Source organism: Sinohyriopsis cumingii, chromosome 14 (assembly GCF_028554795.1).
Source record: "Sinohyriopsis cumingii isolate HCF-2022 chromosome 14, ASM2855479v2, whole genome shotgun sequence".
In the NCBI taxonomy this organism is placed as follows: domain Eukaryota; kingdom Metazoa; phylum Mollusca; class Bivalvia; order Unionida; family Unionidae; genus Sinohyriopsis; species Sinohyriopsis cumingii.
In genome coordinates this window covers 118,514,085-118,534,532 of record NC_142974.1, presented here as the reverse complement: position 1 = coordinate 118,534,532, position 20,448 = coordinate 118,514,085, and the positions used below count along the sequence as shown (strand labels likewise).

General features: G+C 34.3%; 1 protein-coding gene across 3 annotated transcripts in view; it reads right to left on the bottom strand.

The window, feature by feature from the left end:
- LOC149784695 (uncharacterized) overlaps window positions 1-20,448 on the bottom strand; it is a 98,853-nt gene that overhangs the window by 34,429 nt on the left and 43,976 nt on the right. For 2 of the 3 annotated variants that reach the window (XM_089932735.1, XM_089932733.1), the window contains exons 11-14: window positions 20,196-20,345; window positions 18,592-18,627; window positions 7,454-7,538; window positions 1,523-1,705 (exon numbers count right to left, since the gene is read on the bottom strand). In XM_089932735.1, coding sequence (XP_089788861.1) covers window positions 1,523-1,705; window positions 7,454-7,538; window positions 18,592-18,627; window positions 20,196-20,345 — 454 coding nt within the window. The remainder of the gene's footprint in view (window positions 1-1,522; window positions 1,706-7,453; window positions 7,539-18,591; window positions 18,628-20,195; window positions 20,346-20,448) is intronic. The other variant, XM_089932734.1, reaches the window with a different exon arrangement.

The window sequence follows — 20,448 nt, the reverse complement described above, 5'->3', positions numbered from 1 at the left end:
GTGACCCAGGTCTATTGAATATAAATCCTTTACTAAATTTGGTTTCAATCCATGTAGTCCTTATGAGTGGAAACAAATTTCATTCGAATCAAGATGTGATATGTGTTTTGTGATAGATATGGGTAATACCTGATGCCCTCAGCATAGATATGGCAGGGATATAAGTAATGTCATATCTCAGTGCTATCCTTCCTGCAGCTCAGTAATAATAAGAACAACAAAATGAGATAGCTGTATTACGGATTTGTCTCTTCACAACCAAATATTCTGCACACAACTATTCTAATGGTTTTTGAAAGATGGTAAAAAGGATAGATGTATTGTTGAAAGCAAATATGATGTATTTCTAAATGTGACATATTTCTTTTCTGACTGTGAAATATTTCTAAATGTGATGTATTTCTAAATGTGACATATTTCTAAATGTCATGTATTACTAAATGTGATGTAATATGATGTATTTCTAAATGTCATGTATTTCTTTTATAATGTAACATATTTCTTTTCTATATGTGACTTCTTTCTAAATGTGATCTATTTTTTAATGTGATGAATTTCTTTTCTAAATGTGATGTATTTCTAAATTTGACTTATTTCTAAATTTGACTTATTTCTAAATTTGACTTATTTCTAAATGTGATGTATTTCTTTTTTAAATGTGATGTTTTTCTTTTCTAAATGTGACATATTTCTAAATGGGATGAATTTCTAAATGTGACATATTTCTTTTCTAAATGTGACATATTTCTAAATGTGAAATATTTCTAAATGTGATGTATTTCTTTTTTAATGTGATGTATTTCTTTTTTAAATGTGATATTTTTCTTTTCTAAATGTGATGTATTTCTAAATGTATTTCTTTTCTAAATGTGATGTATTTCTAAATGGGATATATTTCTAAATGTGACATATTTCTAAATGTGATGTATTTCTAAATGTGACATATATCTAAATGTGATATATTTCTAAATGTGATGTATTTCTTTTCTAAATGTGACATATTTCTTTTCTAAATGTGATGTATTTCTAAATGTGATGGTATTTCTAAATGTGGCGCATTTCTAAATGTGATGTATTTCTAAATGTGACATATTACTTCTATAAATGTGATGTATTTCTTTTATAAATGTGATGTATTTCTAATGTGATGTATGTCTAAATATGATATATTTCTTTTCTAAACGTTATGTATGTCTAAATGTGACGTATTTCTAAATGTGACATATTTCTTTTCTAAATGTGACATATTTCTAAATGTGACATTTTTCTTTTCTAAATGTGATGTATTTATTTTCTAAATTTGACATATTTCTAAATGTGATGTATTTCTAAATGTGATGTATTTATTTTCTAAATTTGTATTTCTAAATGTGACGTATTTCTAAATGTGATGTATTTCGAAATGATACATATTTCTAAATGTTATGTATTTCTAAATGATATGTATTTCTAAATGAGATGTATTGATTTTCTAAATGTGATGTACTTCTAAATGTGACCATGACAGATTTTAAATAATCACCTTGTAGTACATGCCAGGCATCCCCTTTACATTTTTGAACTCCTCCTCACCCTTGATAGCCTTGATGTCGTCAGGTTCAGAGTCCTCATTATCAGAGTCCTCCATTAACATCAAGTCCAGCTTCTTGTCTTTGTGCAGCACACGGGAGCCAATTGTGCTGGGGAAGTCATTCTTTTTGAAATCCTGGGAAATAAGTAATAATCAAATATTATTGACAAAGAGAATGACACCGTGAATAATACTTGTATATATATGTAGGTCTTAGCTGGGCATTATTGACTCAAGACAATTGGTCTCAATCACTTTAATCTTGCTCAGAGCATGTGTTCTAGAACAAAGATTACTGTGCAGAAACCATTATTTTCATATTAGATTTTTCATGACCTTGACCTTTGACATACAGACCCACAAATCTATAGGTACTGCAATGAGTATCTGAGTACCTAGTACACATATCTGAGTAACCTAGTACAAGGATCTGAGTACCCTAGTACAATCATCTGAGTACCCTAGTACAAGTATCTGAGTACCCTAGTACAAGTATCTGAGTACCCTAGTACAAGGATCTGAGTACCCTAGTACAATCATCTGAGTACCCTAGTACAAGTACCTGAGTACCCTAGTACGTGTATCTGAGTACCCTAGTGCAATCATCTGAGTACTCTAGCATAAGTACCTGAGTACCCTAGTACATGTATGTGAGTACCCTAGTACAAGGATTTGAGTACCCCAGTACAATCATCTGAGTACCCTAGTACAATCATCTGAGTACCCCAGTACAAGTATCTGAGTACCCCAGTACAATCATCTGAGTACCCTAGTACAAGTATCTGAGTACCCTAGTACAAGTATCTGAGTAACCTAGTACATGTATCTGTGTATGCTAGTACATGTATCTGAGTACCCTAGTACAATCATTTGAGTACCCTAGTACAATCATCTGAGTACCGTAGTACAAGTATCTGAGTACCCTAGTACAAGTATCTGAGTACCCTAGTACAAGTATCTGAGTATCCTAGTACATGTACCTGAGCACCCTAGTACAAGTATCTGAGTACCCTAGTACACATATCTGAGTACTCTAGTACAAGTATCTGAGTACCTTAGTACCAGTCAAGTACATTTCAGATTCCAGACCCAACAAAAAGAGACAACTCCACCTGACAATTTGGAATGAGTGTCACTTATGAATTTCCTCTCACTTAAGCAATATTTGGTTTAAGGTTCTTATTCTGTCCCATATCATGTATGTATAAGGTCCATCCATATACAATACCATGTGTGAGGTCTATATACAATATCATACATGAGGTCTATATACAATAACATGTGTGTTCTACCTATCATACCATGTGTGAGGTCTATATACAATACCATGCGAAGTCTATCTACAATACCATGTGTGTGGTATATATATATATATATATATATATATATATATATATATATATATATATATATATATATATATAATAACATGTGAGGTCAATATACGCTACCATGTGAGGTCTATCTACTTTATCATGTGTGAGGTCTATATACAATACCATGTCAGGTCTATGAACAATACCATGCATGATGTCTATAAACAATACCATGTGAGGTCTGTATACAGTACCATGTGAAGAATATATACATTATCATGTGTGAGGTGAACAGACAATACCATGTGAGGTCTATATACAATACCATATGTGAGATCTATATACAATACCATATGTGAGATCTATATACAATACCATATGTGAGATTTATATACAATACTATGTGTGAGGTCTATATAAAATACCATGTGAGGTTTATATACAGTACCATGTGTGAGGTCCATATACAATACCATGTGATGTTTAAATATAATACCATATGTGAGGACTATATATAATAACATGTGTCAAGTCTATATATAATACCATGTCTGAGGTCTATATAAGATACCATGTGAGGTCTATATACAATGCCATGTGAGGTCTATATACAATGCCATGTGAGGTCTATATACAATGCCATGTGAATATAATACCATGTGAAGTCTATATGCAAAACATTATGCAAGGTCTATGTTCAATACCATTTTGTAAATATACTGAGACATATTTTAATTTTAAAATGATTGTTCAGGGTATACTATGTGCAGCCTAATTTAAACTGTACTTATATTTAGCTCCATTATTTGACTTCTCATACCTACACTGAATGGTCAACACAACATGTCACTGATCAATAGGTCTTAATGACCCTGACCTTTGGTCAGTGTTGATCAAAGCATGTTGTCCAGAACTGATCCTAGCATTTAGAAACCACTATTTTCATAGCATGGCCTTGACCTGTAGACTTTCAAATCTAAAGGATTCCTTTAGTGCTGCAATGGGTATTGGTGTACCCTAGTACAAGTCAGGTACATCTTAGATTTGACCATTCAACAGTAGGAGACAACTCCTACTCCTACTGACAATTTGTATCACTTAAGAATTTATTCTTATATATGTTTGTGTTATGGCAGTTGTTAATCTGACCTATAAAATATGCACATGTGAAGTTTATATAAAATATTATTTAAGAAATACAAAGGAGAATGCTTCCATATGAACTATATTTTTGCTGAAATGATTTTGCAAGCTATACTTTGTGCAACCTAATTACAGATGTATCAATATTTATCTCTATTCTGACTTTTCATGCCAACAGTGTAATCTTACTTTTCTAACATTAAAATGATGTCATGTTTTACTATATCAAACTGACCCAAGGCAATAACTGAATAGAACAGTGCATTCTGTCTGGCCATCCAAGAATAATGCACAATCACAATTTTTATATATTTTGATTGTTCAAACTGATGTGAACATGCCAAACTTATCAGCAAAATTTGCATTCTTTGTAGACAGGAAATGGAATAAAATTTTGAATTCAAATTACAAAACTGGTGTGAGAGGTAGAAAATACTCGATATAATGCCATGGCAACCACTATTCAATTACTCCAGGCAGGAGATAATGCCATTGGCAACCAGTACTAAATTACTTAGGGCTGGAGATAATGCTATTGGCAACCAGTAATCAATTACTCAGTACTGGAGAAAATGTCATTGGCAAGCAATATTCAGTTACTCAAGGCTGATTTGATCTGGTATTTCTACTCAAGCTCTAAATTTAGAATTTGTTGCAAGCCAAGTTATTTTTAATCCTGTCACAGCTTTCTCAAGGAACATACCCCGCAACAAACCTTATTATGCAAAAGTCGTTTGTTTGACTCACAATGACCATGGCTTTTGACCCCAAACTCAATAAGACTCTCACCTTAAGTGATGACCATGCATATACTTTGCTAAGGTACATGATTTAGGAATGAAGTTTTTTAGCGAAAAATTATTTGTGTTCTTTCAGGAACATTGGCCACGACCTTTGTCCTCTCAAACCCAACATCAACATTCTTCTTCCTTGCCAAATGTATCATCAAAATATGGTGATGATACAAGGTCTGGAGCTGCGGTTCATTTTAGACAAACCATTTCTACTAGTTCAGCCACAATGACCTTGAACTTTGATTCTTTTGATTTCAATATCACTAGGCTTCTTTCACAAGTGCAATCTGGATCTGTGCCAAAGTTATTGTGATGTAGTGCCAGGGTTATTGTGATGTAGTGCCATCGTTATTGTGATATAGGGCCATGGTTATTGTAATTTAGTGCCAAAGTTATTGTGATGTAGTGCCAAGGTTATTGTGATATAGTGCCAAGGTTATGGTGATGTAGTGCCAAAGTTACTGTGGCATAGTGCCAAGGCTATTGTGATGTAGTGCCATGGTTATTGTGATATAGTGCCAAGCTTATTGTCATGGTTATTGTGATATAGTGCCAAGGTTGTTGTGATGTAGTGCCATGGTTATTGTGATGTAGTGTCAAGGTTATTGTGATGTAGTGCCATGGTTATTGTGATGTAGTGCCATGGTCACTGTGATATAGTGCCAAGCTTATTGTCATGGTTATTGTGATATAGTGCCAAGGTTATTGTGATGTAGTGCCATGGTTATTGTGATGTAGTGTCAAAGTTATTGTGATGTAGTACCATGGTTATTGTGATGTAGTGCCATGGTTATTGTGATATAGTGCCATGGTTATTGTGATGTAGTGTCGTGGTTATTGTGATGTAGTGTCAAGGTTATTGTGATGTAGTGTCAAGGTTATTGTGATGTAGTGCCATGGTTATTGTGATGTAGTGCCATGGTTATTGTGATGTAGTGCCAAAGTTACTGTGGCATAGTGCCAAGGTTATTGTGATATAGTGCCAAAGTTATTGTGTGTGATGTAGTGCCAAGGTTATTGTGATGTAGTGCCAAAGTTTTTGTGATGTAGTGTCAAGGTTATTGTGATGTAGTGCCAAGGTTATTGTGATGTAGTGCCATTAGTGCCATGGTTATTGTGATGTAGTGCCATGGTTACTGTGGCATAGTGCCATGGTTATTGTGATATAATGCCAAAGTTACTGTGATGTAGTGCCATGGTTACTGTGGCATAGTGCCAAGGTTATTGTGATGTAGTGCCATGGTTATTGTGATATAATGCCAAAGTTACTGTGATATAGTGCCATGGTTACTGTGGCATAGTGCCAAGGTTATTGTGATGTAGTGCCATGGTTATTGTGATGTAGTGCCAAGGTTATTGTGATGTAGTGTCAAGGTTATTGTGATGTAGTGCCATGGTTACTGTGATGTAGTGCCATGGTTACTGTGGCATAGTGCCAAGGTTATTGTGATGTAATGCCATGGTTATTGTGATGTAGTGTCAAGGTTATTGTGATGTAGTGCCAAAGTTATTGTGATGTAGTGTCAAGGTTATTGTGATGTAGTGCCAAAGTTATTGTGATGTAGTGCCATGGTTAATGTGATGTAGTGCCAAGGTTACTGTGATGTAGTGCCGAAGTTATTGTGATGTAGTGTCATGGTTACTGTGATGTAGTGCCAAAGTTATTGTGATGTAGTGTCAAGGTTATTGTGATGTAGTGCCAAAGTTATTGTGATGTAGTGCCATGGTTAATGTGATGTAGTGCCAAGGTTACTGTGATGTAGTGCCGAAGTTATTGTGATGTAGTGTCATGGTTACTGTGATGTAGTGCCAAAGTTATTGTGATGTAGTGCCAATGTTATTGTGATGTAGTGCCAAAGTTATTGTACAAAACCCCATTTTTCTTCCCTTTCAACCAAAGTGACCTTAAAATGTGACCAAATAAATAGTCTTATTCCTTACGACATGAAACAGCTATCCACTAAGTTAAAGTTTGTTAAAGATAAGTGGAGACATACAATCAGCTGACATGTCCTTATGATCCAGTAGGCTAAAAATAATGACTTAGAGAAATAAGGAGGAAGGTGGAGACAGAATGATACTATTTGAAATGCAGCACTATGTGAATGCTGTCAAGATTTGTAATGGCAAAGCTTCTGAGTTGCTCTAGTTCAAGTTTGTTACTCAGATATGCTGGTTTTCAAGTAAATGGACTCAATATCCATATCTGACAATGTTTTAACTTTTAAATCTCTTACACAAACAATAAAAAGAGAGTTAACATGAAGCTTTCATCCTCACACAAAGGATTTCATCAACAGCACATCTGGGACAATCTGTTAACATCGCTAACCATTCCACTGAGTGATGTTAACAATCAGTAGAGATTAAATCAGTCTGCTGATGAAGTCCTTAGTGTGTGGACGAGAGCTTCTGATTACCTTTCTCAATACTGGTTGTGTATGAGATTGAAAAGTTACAAACATTATCAAATATAAATAATAATAATACACAGTTAAGCTTTCGCCAAAGTATGGTCTCAATATCATCATTACATATATATGTGAATCAGTTTGCCTGAAAAATCAGCAATTATATTCAAGTGATTGATGTGTAGGTGTATAAAATAAAAGATGCCTGTCAATTCCAACCTTTTTAATTCTGACACCTGACCCCAACCCCTCTGATTTGGTGACCACTGCTGCAGGATTGATCTGGATACTGGCCTGCGAGGACCTGAAAGAGTCAAGAAAATAACTGTAAAGTATTACAACTTAGATTACATTCTACTAACACACTTGCTCTACACCTTCACTGTCATAGGTTTGATCCCAGCAAATGCAAGGGGAAAGGGTCATACCAGCATGATAAGCTTTCTATTCAAAAGTTGCCTGTCCCACCTAAAAGATCACTCTAAATAAATGTACGAGCCATTGAAAGTATTTAATAATTGTAGTTTTATATCATTTAGTAACAACCTGACATCACAAGAAGTGTGTGTGTGTGTGTGTGTGTGTGTGTGTTATTAGGAATTTTAACATAGCTTCAACAATTTTTCAGTCACATCGCTACGATGTCTGCAGTGTGGCAGTTTATAGTAATGTCTAGCACTGGGGCATCATGCTGCATACATGTAGCATGATGTCCCACCTAGTCACATTATACTGACACCAGGCTGACCAGTCCTAACCCTATCCTCCTAATGCTGAACACCTAGCAAGGCAGCTGTTAGTACCATTTTTATAAGTCTTTGGTATGACTAGGCCAGGGTTCGAACCCACATCCTCCCGCTTCCAAGGCAGATGTTCTAACCACTAGGCCACCAGAGCAGTCGCAAGTCTTTTAGTGAGAACCCCACATTGATATTACCATTAATTCAGCAGGAGTTGAGATAACAAGATTTTCAAGATGGCTGCTGTGATGACCATAATGGATGCTGAACAGAACAATTTTCATCCATGACCAACAAGACATCAGAATCAGTCTTTTTGGTGAAAACCCCATGTCGATATGATTTTTTTCATTCAAGAGAAGTAGCAATAACAAACTGCTTAAGATGGGGGCTACATTAGCTGTCAGATCAATATAATTTTCATTTAGGAGCAACTACGTACGTGCAGCAACATATTCATTTAAAATCAGCTAGATCTTAGAAAAAATGTGTGTAAGTTTCATTATAATCCTCCATTATGCGGATTAACGACACAAACTTGTACTACTGGATGAATATCAGACAATGAATGACAGACAACAGGCCGTCCAATAACCTCTTCTGGTATATGACTAGTAGAACCAAAAAACTGAGACAACAAGAACTTATAAAATTTGCTGACTACTTTATCCCCAAAAGAATTAACCCAGTTTAGTATATTGGAAAAGGGAAATAACTCACATATATATTTAAACACCTTATATTGCACAAAGTTAACTCACTTTACTGACAATAGGAATAAATATGCATAACTGTTTTGTCTTCCTTTATAGGTCCAAGAGTAATTATCAAATAAGCAAGTAATGTTGGCACAATGCAAAGCTGATAATCACTGATTTTACAACTGCCAACTCTCTCGACGTGAAAGATCATTCTTCCTTCATCGTTACCTTTAAAAAGCTCATGACTCTTAAGAATCCACTTATCACAAGTCATGACAGCTGTTTAATATTCAAGAGTTTTTAGTCGGTAATCTAGACCACCAGTCCATAATAAAATAATATATTATACAAAGACAAAATCTATCACCTGAAGTACACATATACATATTGCATTTACATTAAATATTGTACAATGGAACCTGTCTTGAAAGACCACCTCTTCTGCCAAAAATAATGGTCTCTCAAGACAGGTGGTCTCTCATGACTGGTCATAAGACTATATAACCAATAAATCTATGCAAGGAGACCAGGTCTCCCAAGACAGGTGGTCTTTCATAGCATTGGCCCACACGACAGGTTTTGCTGTATATATATTCTTGACAATGCAGAAAAAAGTAAATATTTAAAGCAACGCTGTGAATAACAAGATTTTGTGTTGGCATAAAGCCATACATTTTTTTCTACTGATAGATTATTATACAAACATTTGTCTAAATACTTTTTTCTTGGATCTTGATAATTTTTACAAAAGAAAATGCACGATATTCATCTTCTATTAATGCCGTGATAACGAAAATTACATGAATGATATAAAGCAGTAATATCATCAACTTACCAATCTCTGTAAAACGTTTACATCTAGAACATCTGAATCTTGAAAGAGCTTCACAGGCATAAATAGGTAATCATATGTAAAGATACTTTGCAACGCTACCGTTATGTTTTATAATTTTGATAATACCTGCATTTTGATAATTGTATGATTTTATCATGCCAGTTTCAACTAGTATGCTCCTTCACTTTGGTAGAGAATGCTGTTACAAACACACTAACATTTCCAACATCTTCCCATATCCATACAACTCATAGCTGAATAATGTCTCGCCATGTAATGCCCTTGTAACATGTCCATTATCATCTGATGATTTAAGCATTCTGTAGCATGCATTTGTAGCATGTGTTCTGTAGCATTCTGTAGCATGCATTCTGTAGCATTATGTAGCATGCATTTTGTAGCATGAATTCTGTAGTATGTATTCTGTAGCATTCTGTAGCATGCATTCTGTAGCATAGCATTCTGTAGCATTCTGCTGGATATCTCCTCCTATCAGAATGCAACAATTTACACCAATATTTAACACACCCAGAGTAAAATGTAACTCACAATGGTCATCTGCCACATTCTCCAAGGGCATCATAATTATTATCATTACATGAGATACATAGATATCATTGCAGAAACAGCTTTGAACTCTTTCAATACATTCTGAATATGCATGTCACCCAAATTTCAGAACATTAATATAGGTTTTTACATAGGTATCAAATATTTTAAAGGCTTCTACACAACTTAAGTGCCCAAATTTCCTTTGGTAATAAACACTAGCTATAACAGATTTGACACTCTGAGCTATTAATGTTTCTTTAGCCTTTGTGCTGGATAATATGGGTGTAAACACAAGACTGATATATTTGAAGAATGAAACTAAACTAATTTGTGCCCCCCATTTAAATGTCCTCCATTGCAAAACAATATTGTGTTTCATCCAAGCTACCTACCATTCCAGTTGTATTAGAAAAGTGTTATATTATGTGAAACTGCTGTTGCAATGCTATTGATGTGTAGTGTAATTAGCCTCAACATCAGCAAATACCAGTGCTAAAAGATAATGGACAATTTCTGATATCAAAATACCTCTACCATAATATTGATTAGTGTATACATTTCATACTATGTCATAGTGTGTACATTTCATATTATGTCATAGTGTGCACATTTCATATTATGTCATAATGTGCACATTTCATATTATGTCATAGTGTGTACATTTGATATTATGTCCTAGTGTGTACATTTGATATTATGTCATAGTGTGTACATTTCATATTATGTCATAGTGTGTACATTTTATATTATGGCATGGTGTGTACATTTCATATTATGTCACAGTGTGTACATTTCATATCATATCATAACGTACATTTCATATTATGTCATAGTGTGTACATTTCATATTATGTCATAGTGTGTACATTTTATATTATGCCATAGTGTGTACATTTCATATTATGTCATAGTGTGTACATTGCATATTATGTTGTAGTGTGTATATTGCATATTATGTCATAGTGTGTACATTTCATATGTCATAGTGTGTATATTTCATATTATTTCATAGTGTGTATATTACATATGTCATAGTGTGTACATTTCATATGTCCTAAGTGTTTGCATGTCATATATCACACAAGTGTGAGCATTTCATACTATTTCACACAAATGTACATTTTATATTGTGTCATATGTGTTTATATTTCATATTATGTCATGTGAGCATTTCATGTCATAAATGTGTACATTTTATATTATGTCATATGTGTGTACATTTGATAATATGTCATAAGTGTGTACATTTTTATGTCATAAGCTTAAGCATTCTATATTATGTCTTATGTGTGAGCATTTTATAGTGTATCATAAATGAGTACATTTCTTATTATGTCATATTAAATCATCATTAGAGCATCCGCCCTGGATGCGGGAGGTCATGGGTTCAATCGCCAGCCAAGTCATAATTTTTTTTTTAAATGGTACTTACAGCTGCCTTGCTTGGTGCTTAGCATTAAGAGGTTAGTGTTTGGACTGGTCAGCCTGGTGTCAGGATAATGTGACTAGGTGGGACATCATGTTACATGTCTGCAGCATGATGCCCCAATGCTAGACATCACTTTTAACTGCCACAATGCAGACATTGTAGCAAAATGACTTAAAACTTGTTAACGCTATGTTCAAAATCCAAACCACACACTCACACATATTAAATCATAAGTGTGTACATTTCATTTTAGGTCACACATGTGTATATTTCATATTACATCATATGTGTGTACATTTGAAGTTATGTCATACATGTGCACATTACAAGTTATGTCATACATGTGTACACTTCAAGTCATGTCATACATGTGTACTTTTCATATCATGTCATACATGTGTACTTTTCATATTGTCATATATGTGTACATTTCACATTCCGTCATAGATATATACATTTCAAGTTATGTCATACATGTGTACATTTCAAGTTATGTCATACATATGTACATTTCAAGTTATGTCATACATGTGTACATTTCAAGTTATGTCATACATGTGTACATTTCAAGTTATGTCATACATGTGTACTTTTCATATTATGTCATAAGTGTAAGTATTTCAAATTATGTAATACAGTTCTACATTTCAAATTATGTTATACATTTGTACATTTCATAGTATGTCATACATGTTTACATTTCATATTATGGCACATGTATGTACATTTCATATGTCATAAGTGTGTAAATTTCATATTGTATTATAAGTTTGTGCATTTCACATTATGTCAGTTTTAAATTTCTCAGACTCTGCTCGATCTCATGTCAAATATTAAAAGCAAATTAAGTATTATGGAAAGCAATTATAGTGGAATCAAATTATAACAAACAACCAGTTATGAGACTAAGCAAAATTCAGTTACCCAACTAAAATCATTTTTCTACAGCAGGAAAAAATTCAAAGATATGTTAAAGCATAAAATTCTTTATATTGGTACTTTGGTAAATCTAAAATGTCATATACCCTTGTTCATCTTCATGATATTCTAGTTCCACTTTATGTTGTTGTTGTTATTATTGTTATTATTATTATTGCTATTGTTATTAATAGTAGTACCACTTTGGTGGCCTAGTGGTTAGAGTATCTGCCTCAGATGCGGGAGGTCGTGGATTCGATCCCCGGCCAAGTCATACCAAAGACTTACAAAAATGGTACAAACAGCTGCCTTGCTAAAGCTATGTCAAAAATCCAAATCACACACACGCATTAATAGTAGTAGTAATAGCAGTAGTAGTAGTCATTAGTAAAGTATTGTTAAAAGATTTTCTTTTAGTTCACCTTGTTTAAGCGTCAATTAATAAAAATACTGTTATAAAAGAAATGTTAAATAGCCAAGCTGAAGCAAATCAACAAGATCAGGAAGACCCAAGTTTGGCTCATACCAGAAAAATGTTAATTAAAACCAAGATTTTTTTCCCTTTCTTTCAACAGCATTAAATACAGTTTTAATGGTATCATTACACAAATTAGGTTCCTTTCACATTTCTTTCATTTTTCAACATTTTTGATGAAATATGGTACATTAATTACAAGTTCAACTACACCAAGTCTGTCATGCTTATTTTAGACTCAAACTTGAATAAGAAATACATCAACATAGGACGGCTGCATTTGATTGAAATTATGGAGATTTTCAATGCAAGTTACTTTGGAACCAGACATATCACACCTATTTTCTTTGTCATCCTACGCATAAGCCAACAGGCCAAACTCAATAAGCATTTTAATTCTGGTTCAGGATTTAAGGCTGCTTTCTGCTAAATACAAGAAACATTCCCAGAAAGTCAGAGAAAAATATTCATGATTTTCACAGGGATTAAAATTCCAATGCAATAACAGCTGAATGGCGTACTGAATGTAGTGATCTCTTTCAGCACTGAATAGGAGTTATTGGCATTCATTTATGGACTGTTGTAATTATTATTAAACTAAAATAACATTTTAATTTGAAGTGAATATGCAAAGAAACAAAAGTATTTGAGTACAAAGACTCAAATCTCAGGGTATAATGAAGGAACACATATTTTTTAATTCATGCACAATCTACTATAGGTTTAGAAAGCACAACTTAATTTGGTGTCTTCAATCTTGCCGAAAAGATCTGTTTTTTATCCTACTAATTGACTATTCAACATATCCTAATGTAATCTGGCATAAATACCTAATTAACTATTCAACATATCCTAATGTAATCTGGCGTAAATACCTAATTAACTATTCAACATATCCTAAGGTAATCTGGCGTAAATACCTAATTAACTATTCAACATATCCTAAGGTAATCTGGTGTAAATACCTAATTAACTGTTCAACATATCCTAAGGTAATCTGGTGTAAATACCTAATTAACTATTCAACATATCCTAATGTAATCTGGTGTAAATACCTAATTAACTATTCAACATATCCTAATGTAATCTGGTGTAAATACCTAATTAACTGTTCAACATATCCTAATATAATCTGGTGTAAATACCTAATTAACTGTTCAACATATCCTAATATAATCTGGTGTAAATACCTAATTAACTGTTCAACATATCCTAATATAATTTGGTGTAAATACCTAATTAGCTGTTCAACATATCCTAATATAATCTGGTGCAAATAATACCTAAATATTCAACATAACCTAATGTAATTTGGTTTAATAATATGTAACTATTCAACACATCCTAATATAATTTGGTGTAAATAATACCTAGTAACTATTCAACATGCTCTAATGCTATTTGGTGTAAATATCTAACTATTCAACAATTCCTAATGGAATCTGTGTGTAAATAACTCAGTGTAAAAGAAACTTTTGTTCCTAGGTAGTAAGTGTTATTTCCTAATCTTCCTAACTGCTTATGCATCAAAAGTACAGAAAATGGCTATTATTCCCCACAAACTTTGCTTGTGTGACCAGGACAGAGATATTTTGAAATTTGCCTATTTTCCAGAACATTCCAGATAGATTCAGTGCCGAGTAAACTTGGAGTAACTTCTAGAACTTTCCAGTAATATAAATAGTAGTATAAGTACAGGGACCTTAAGCCCACCAGCTCAGTTTAGTTCCAGATGCCAAAGTCAATACATTTCTACATTTTTCTGAGATAGCATCAAGAGGCAGCAAGTATCCAGCAGACGCATTCTGCTATGTCTGTGGCCAATTTATCAAGACAAGAGCAAAAAAGTACTCCTTGGAAGTATCTGCTAAGATGTGTGAGGCCTACAAGGCATTTTTGGCATGCCTATCACCTGTATCCACTCCTCTGGAGAGACTGCAGCCTTCTTTAGAAAAGAGCAGCAAGTCAAAGAGCGACAAAGACATTGTAGATCCAGATGACAATTTTAGAGGTGTAGCTGAGGAGAGAAAACCATACCACCCCAACCAAAAAGACTTCAACGACTTGATCAGAGATTTTGGTCTCACCAAGTCCAACGCCGAGTTTTTGAGGTCTAAGCTCAAGCGGTGTAACTTGCTGGATGAAAGTGTGCAAGTCGCAGATCAGAGGAAGCATTACCAAGCTTTACCCAGCTTCTTCACCCATCAATATGGGCTCTGCTTCTGCCACAATGTGACCAGTCTGTTTGAGTCAATCAGAATCGCCTGTAACCAGAATGAGTTGTACCTCTTTATTGACAGCTCATCCAGAAGCCTCCAAGCTCTGCTGCTCCATAATGGGAACAAGTAACCATCTCTTCCCCTGGCTCACTCAGTGCACCTCAGAGAGGATTACAACAGCATCAAAACCTTGCTGTACACATTGAAGTATGATGAGTACAGCTGGGAGGTTATCGGTGACTTCAAAATGGTGGTATTTTCCTGATGGATCTCAAAGGTGGTTTTTACCAAGTTTCCCTGCTATCTTTGCCATTGGGACAGCAGTGACACCAAAGCGCACTAAAACAGGTGGGACTGGCCACAGCTGACTGAGTTCTTTATGGGAAGGAACAACATCAAGTGGGAGCCACTGGTGTATCCCCTAAAGGTGCTGATGACATCACTGCACATCAAATTAGGCCTTATGAAACTACTTGTCAGAGCTCTAGATAAGGAGTCAGCAGCCTTCAGGTACCTTCAAGACTTCGTCCCTAAGCTGTCTGAGGTAAAAGTCAAAGTTGGTGTCTTCATTGGGCAACAGATGAAGAAGATCCTAGAATGCAATAAATTCCCCAAGAAGCTCACTTGTAAGGAGAAAGTGGCTTGGAACAGCTTTGTTGCAGTGGTCTGAAGATTCCTGGGCAATCACAAGGACGAAAACTATATGGAGCTGGTTGAGACTCTGGTGAAGAACTAGGGTACAATGGGCTGTGAGATGTCCCTCAAAGTCCATATCATTGATGCTCATCTTGATAAATTCAAGGAGAACATGGGAGTGTACTTGGAGAAGCAAGGTGAGTCCTTTCACCAGGATATACTGGGCTTTGAACACTGCTACCAAGGACAGTATAACGAGACCATGATGGAAGACTACATTAGGGGGCTGATTCGTGAAAGTGATTTACAGTATAATTGTATCAGTATAATTGTAAATCTTGAGAAACTACTCACTTCTAAATCTTTTGTTGTCATTTTTGTATTAACTTAGTATAAATACATGGAAATTATGAATCATGTTGTTTTTTTTCTGACTTAATGTGAACAAAAAGACAACTTCACCCATTTTCTCATTGGAAATAGGTTGTTGTTGTTGTTGTGGGGTTTAATGCCATTTTTCAGCACATGATAGGCTATACATGTCAGCCAGTATTAATGGTGGAGGAAGAACTCGGGGAAAACCCCTGGAAAGGACCACTGACCCACGAGAAGCTACTGGCAGGTTTTCTCACATACCCACATTGGCCGAATCTGAGACTCGAACCCACGCAGACAGAGGTGAGATGGCAGTGATCCGTAACGGAGAGTGCTTTAGACCATTCGGCCACTCGGGGCCCCTGGAAATAGGTAAATTTCAGATCTCACTGTCCCGGCCACAAAAGCAAAGTTTGTGGGGAATAATAGTCATTTTCTATACTTTTTTGGCATAAGCAATTACAAAATAACACTTACTACCCAGGAACAAAAATTGTGTTACATAGTGTAATACCTAAATAACTATTAAACTTATCCTACTGTAATTTATTGTGTACTATGACTAATAAATATAAATGTACCGTTTAGGTGTTTTACATGTTCTACTTCATTTCTGAGTTTTGGGCTTTTTCGAGCAATATCTTATCGTTATTTTTAAAGCTGATTATAACCAACATATGAAAACTTAGGAACTACCAGTATTCAACACAAAATAATGCAATAAAGTGTGAACATTGACTCCTAGATGAAGATATCACTTTAAGTGTTTTGTCTGTTCTACTGTTTTGTTGAGAGTTATGAGAATTGTTGATCAATCCCACCTATTCACTAACAGAAGCTTTTTGTAAACTTAGAAACCGTTTATAATATCAAAGCAAATTTTGATGCATAAGCACCTTTTATGCGGGTTAATTTGTTAATCTGCAGCAGTAATTTCTCTTGGATTTTCACACAGGAGTGGGGAATTTCATCCTCCAGTACTTGATCTGGAAGGATTTCAATTTTTATGAAGGGATGTTTTTATACGAGAACACTATATTTGAGTAGACTCCTATATGGTTTTATCTGCGAACAGTATATTTAAGTTTGATTCAGTAAATGTGTATGATAAATACAGCATAATTAATAAAACTTTTAGTTATCATCGTTATTGGCACATTGGCAATGATCATGTGTTATGACTCTGGCATCAGATCTGTCAGTAACAAGAGACGATAACAACGGATGCCTAAAACCGCTCATCTGCTCTACTTCATTACAAACACAGTAAATCGACAGTGTGCAATATTCTTACACTGGCTCCTTGGGGGTATTAATTAAATTTAGTAAAAATTCTTGCATTCAGACTACTAAAGAAAACTGCAAATTGTAGATCTTCACATTGAAAGTTGCCAATAACTTGATGCAATTTTGTATACCAATTATCCTGGACATACATATGAGCTTAATCAGGGACTTATTTCTTATAACTTATTTTGGGATGATTTTGGGTTCATTCTCTAAATTGTAATGTAATCAAAACAATCTGAACTGTGATTCTGTCACTCTTCTTTGTCTGTTCGCCATACAGTTGAATTATGATATCCAAATGTGATTTTTAAAACTTATGGATGAAACAGGAAACAATCCAAATGTAACTGTGCTTAACATACAGTTAATTTAATTATGATATCAAAATATGATTTTGAATAACTTAGTTTATTTAATTATAACTTAATGTGATTTTTAACATTTAGTTCATTGAATTATGATATCCTAATTAATTTTTAAAACTTACAGTTGAATAATGACATTCAAATCAGATTTTTAAATTTACAGTTGAATTATAATATTCAAATATGATTTTAAAACTGATAATTGAAATATGATATCAAAATATAATTTTTCAACTTACAGTTGGCATCATATTAATAATGCTGCTTATTAAAGAATAAAGGTGTGGATAATTTCATTTTTGACTTATCCAGAGGTAAAAAAAAAGGTGGGTGGAATTCATTTTGATTTATCAAAAGAGCCTTTTATAATTCGACTCAATTGGTAGTTGGTCGGCTGTCACTTTCTGTCACATGACACATTTGACAGACTAAATGGTCAAGTGACAATTAATATTCCATTGCTTGATTAACAAGAATTAGTAAGAAAATACAAACTTGATTCAAAACCCAACAAAAATTGATTTATGGTATATTATTTTATGTACTGTAAATTTTACTGGGCATGTAATATGTACCATATAAGAAAACTTATGCAAAAACCATTAGATACTCCCAAGCACCATCCATTATATCAAATAACAAAGTGTATTTTTTGATCAATTAATAATGAATTCTGAAAATGTACGATACACAACGATTCATTCCTTTTTAAGATATTCAAAGAAATACAGATGATTTAGCAGACATGAGCAGATTTGATAAAGGATGATAAAGAAAGTAAGACAGTGAATAATGATACGTCTACCAACATTTTATACTTACAACACAGAGGTTTTGATGTGCCTCATGTAAATGAAGCTACAATGTAGAGTCACAAAATTTTGTTTTTTGTACACTGACTTTTTCTGTGTGCATGAAAATTTTAAATACTGCACAACATAATGGAGATAAATGTGAAACAAAATCATTTCATTCTGCATTCCAGTTATTGGTAACGCCTTTCACATTTAACTGGTAATATTTCCCCTTTCACCAGTAACATTTCCCATTTCACTAGTAACATTTCCAGTTTCACATTTCACTGGTAGCATTTCCCATTTCACATTACAATGGTAACATTAGCCCTCTCTCATTCAAAGGTAACATTGCCCCATCCACATTGTACTGGTAACATTACCCTTTTCATATTTCATTGGTAAAATTACCCCTTTCACATTTCTCTGGTAACATTTCTCTTTTCATATACTGGCAAAATTACCCCTTTAACATTTCACTAGTGCATAACCAATTTCACATTTCACTTGTAACATTGCCTCTTTCACTGGTAGCATTATCTCTTTCACATTTTGCTTGTAACATTGCCATATTTCAATTTCATTGATAACATTACCCCTTTCATATTCCATTGGTAAAATTACACCTTTCATATTTCTCTGGTAACATTAGTCCTTTCACATTCCATTGGTAAAATTACCCCTTTCATATTTCTCTGGTAACATGACACCTTTCACATTCCATTGGTAAAATTACCCCTTTTATATTTCTCTGGTAACATGACCCCTTTCACATTCCATTGGTAAAATTACCCCTTTCATATTTCTCTGGTAACATGACACCTTTCACATTCCATTGGTAAAATTACACCTTTCATATTTCTCTGGTAACATGACCCCCTTCACATTCCATTGGTAAAATTACACCTTTCATATTTCTCTGGTAACATGACCCCCTTCACATTCCATTGGTAAAATTACACCTTTCATATTTCTCTGGTAACATGACCCCTTTCACATTCCATTGGTAAAATTACCCCTTTCATATTTCTTTGGTAACATGACCCCTTTCACATTCCATTGGTAAAATTACCCCTTTCATATTTCTCTGGTAGCCTTTTCTCATTTTAACACCCAATCATTATAACATGGTTCTGGATATAACACGGTACTTTTATAAATCCCATTACCAATATTTCAATTGATCTGTAGAATGCATGACAATATGGGCTGAAAGGAAACAACATGAAGCTGAGTGTTAACACAATATTTTCTTATCTAACTATTAATTACTAAAAAACTGAATGCACAACTCCATTAAATGAAATACCCTGTATGTTTGACAGCCATTTTGTTTATTGCCAAACACACCCACCAACATACACACATGCATTCCTTAATTTGTTTATGTAGCATTTTCACCACACACTGATTTGGTACATAATACATGATAGTAGTATGTACAAAATATATTAATTGTGTGGAAAGACACTGATATTACACAATACATGTAAAGATATACATGCACCTACAGCAGAGTACATCCTCTGATGAGATATCTCATTAAATTGCACAATGTGATATCAGAGATTCAATAAATACTCTCTCTCCCTCTCTCTCTCTCTGTCTCTCTCATATATTATATATACTCACTCCTGACTGCCACCCACATCAGACTGGGACCCCAACACAGGCTTCTCTCCATCCAGGTATTCCTCCCCAATATTACGTCTGTCAGGGTATGCAGTCAGGGATGATGAGAACTGAAGCTCCACCTCATATTCATTCTGGCCAGAAAGGAACCTGAAAATAGATTTATACCACCAGTAAATTTTCAGTCATATTTATGGGACAAAACATTCAGTTTATTTTTACAAAAGGTATCTTGGGAACTGTGATAACTCAG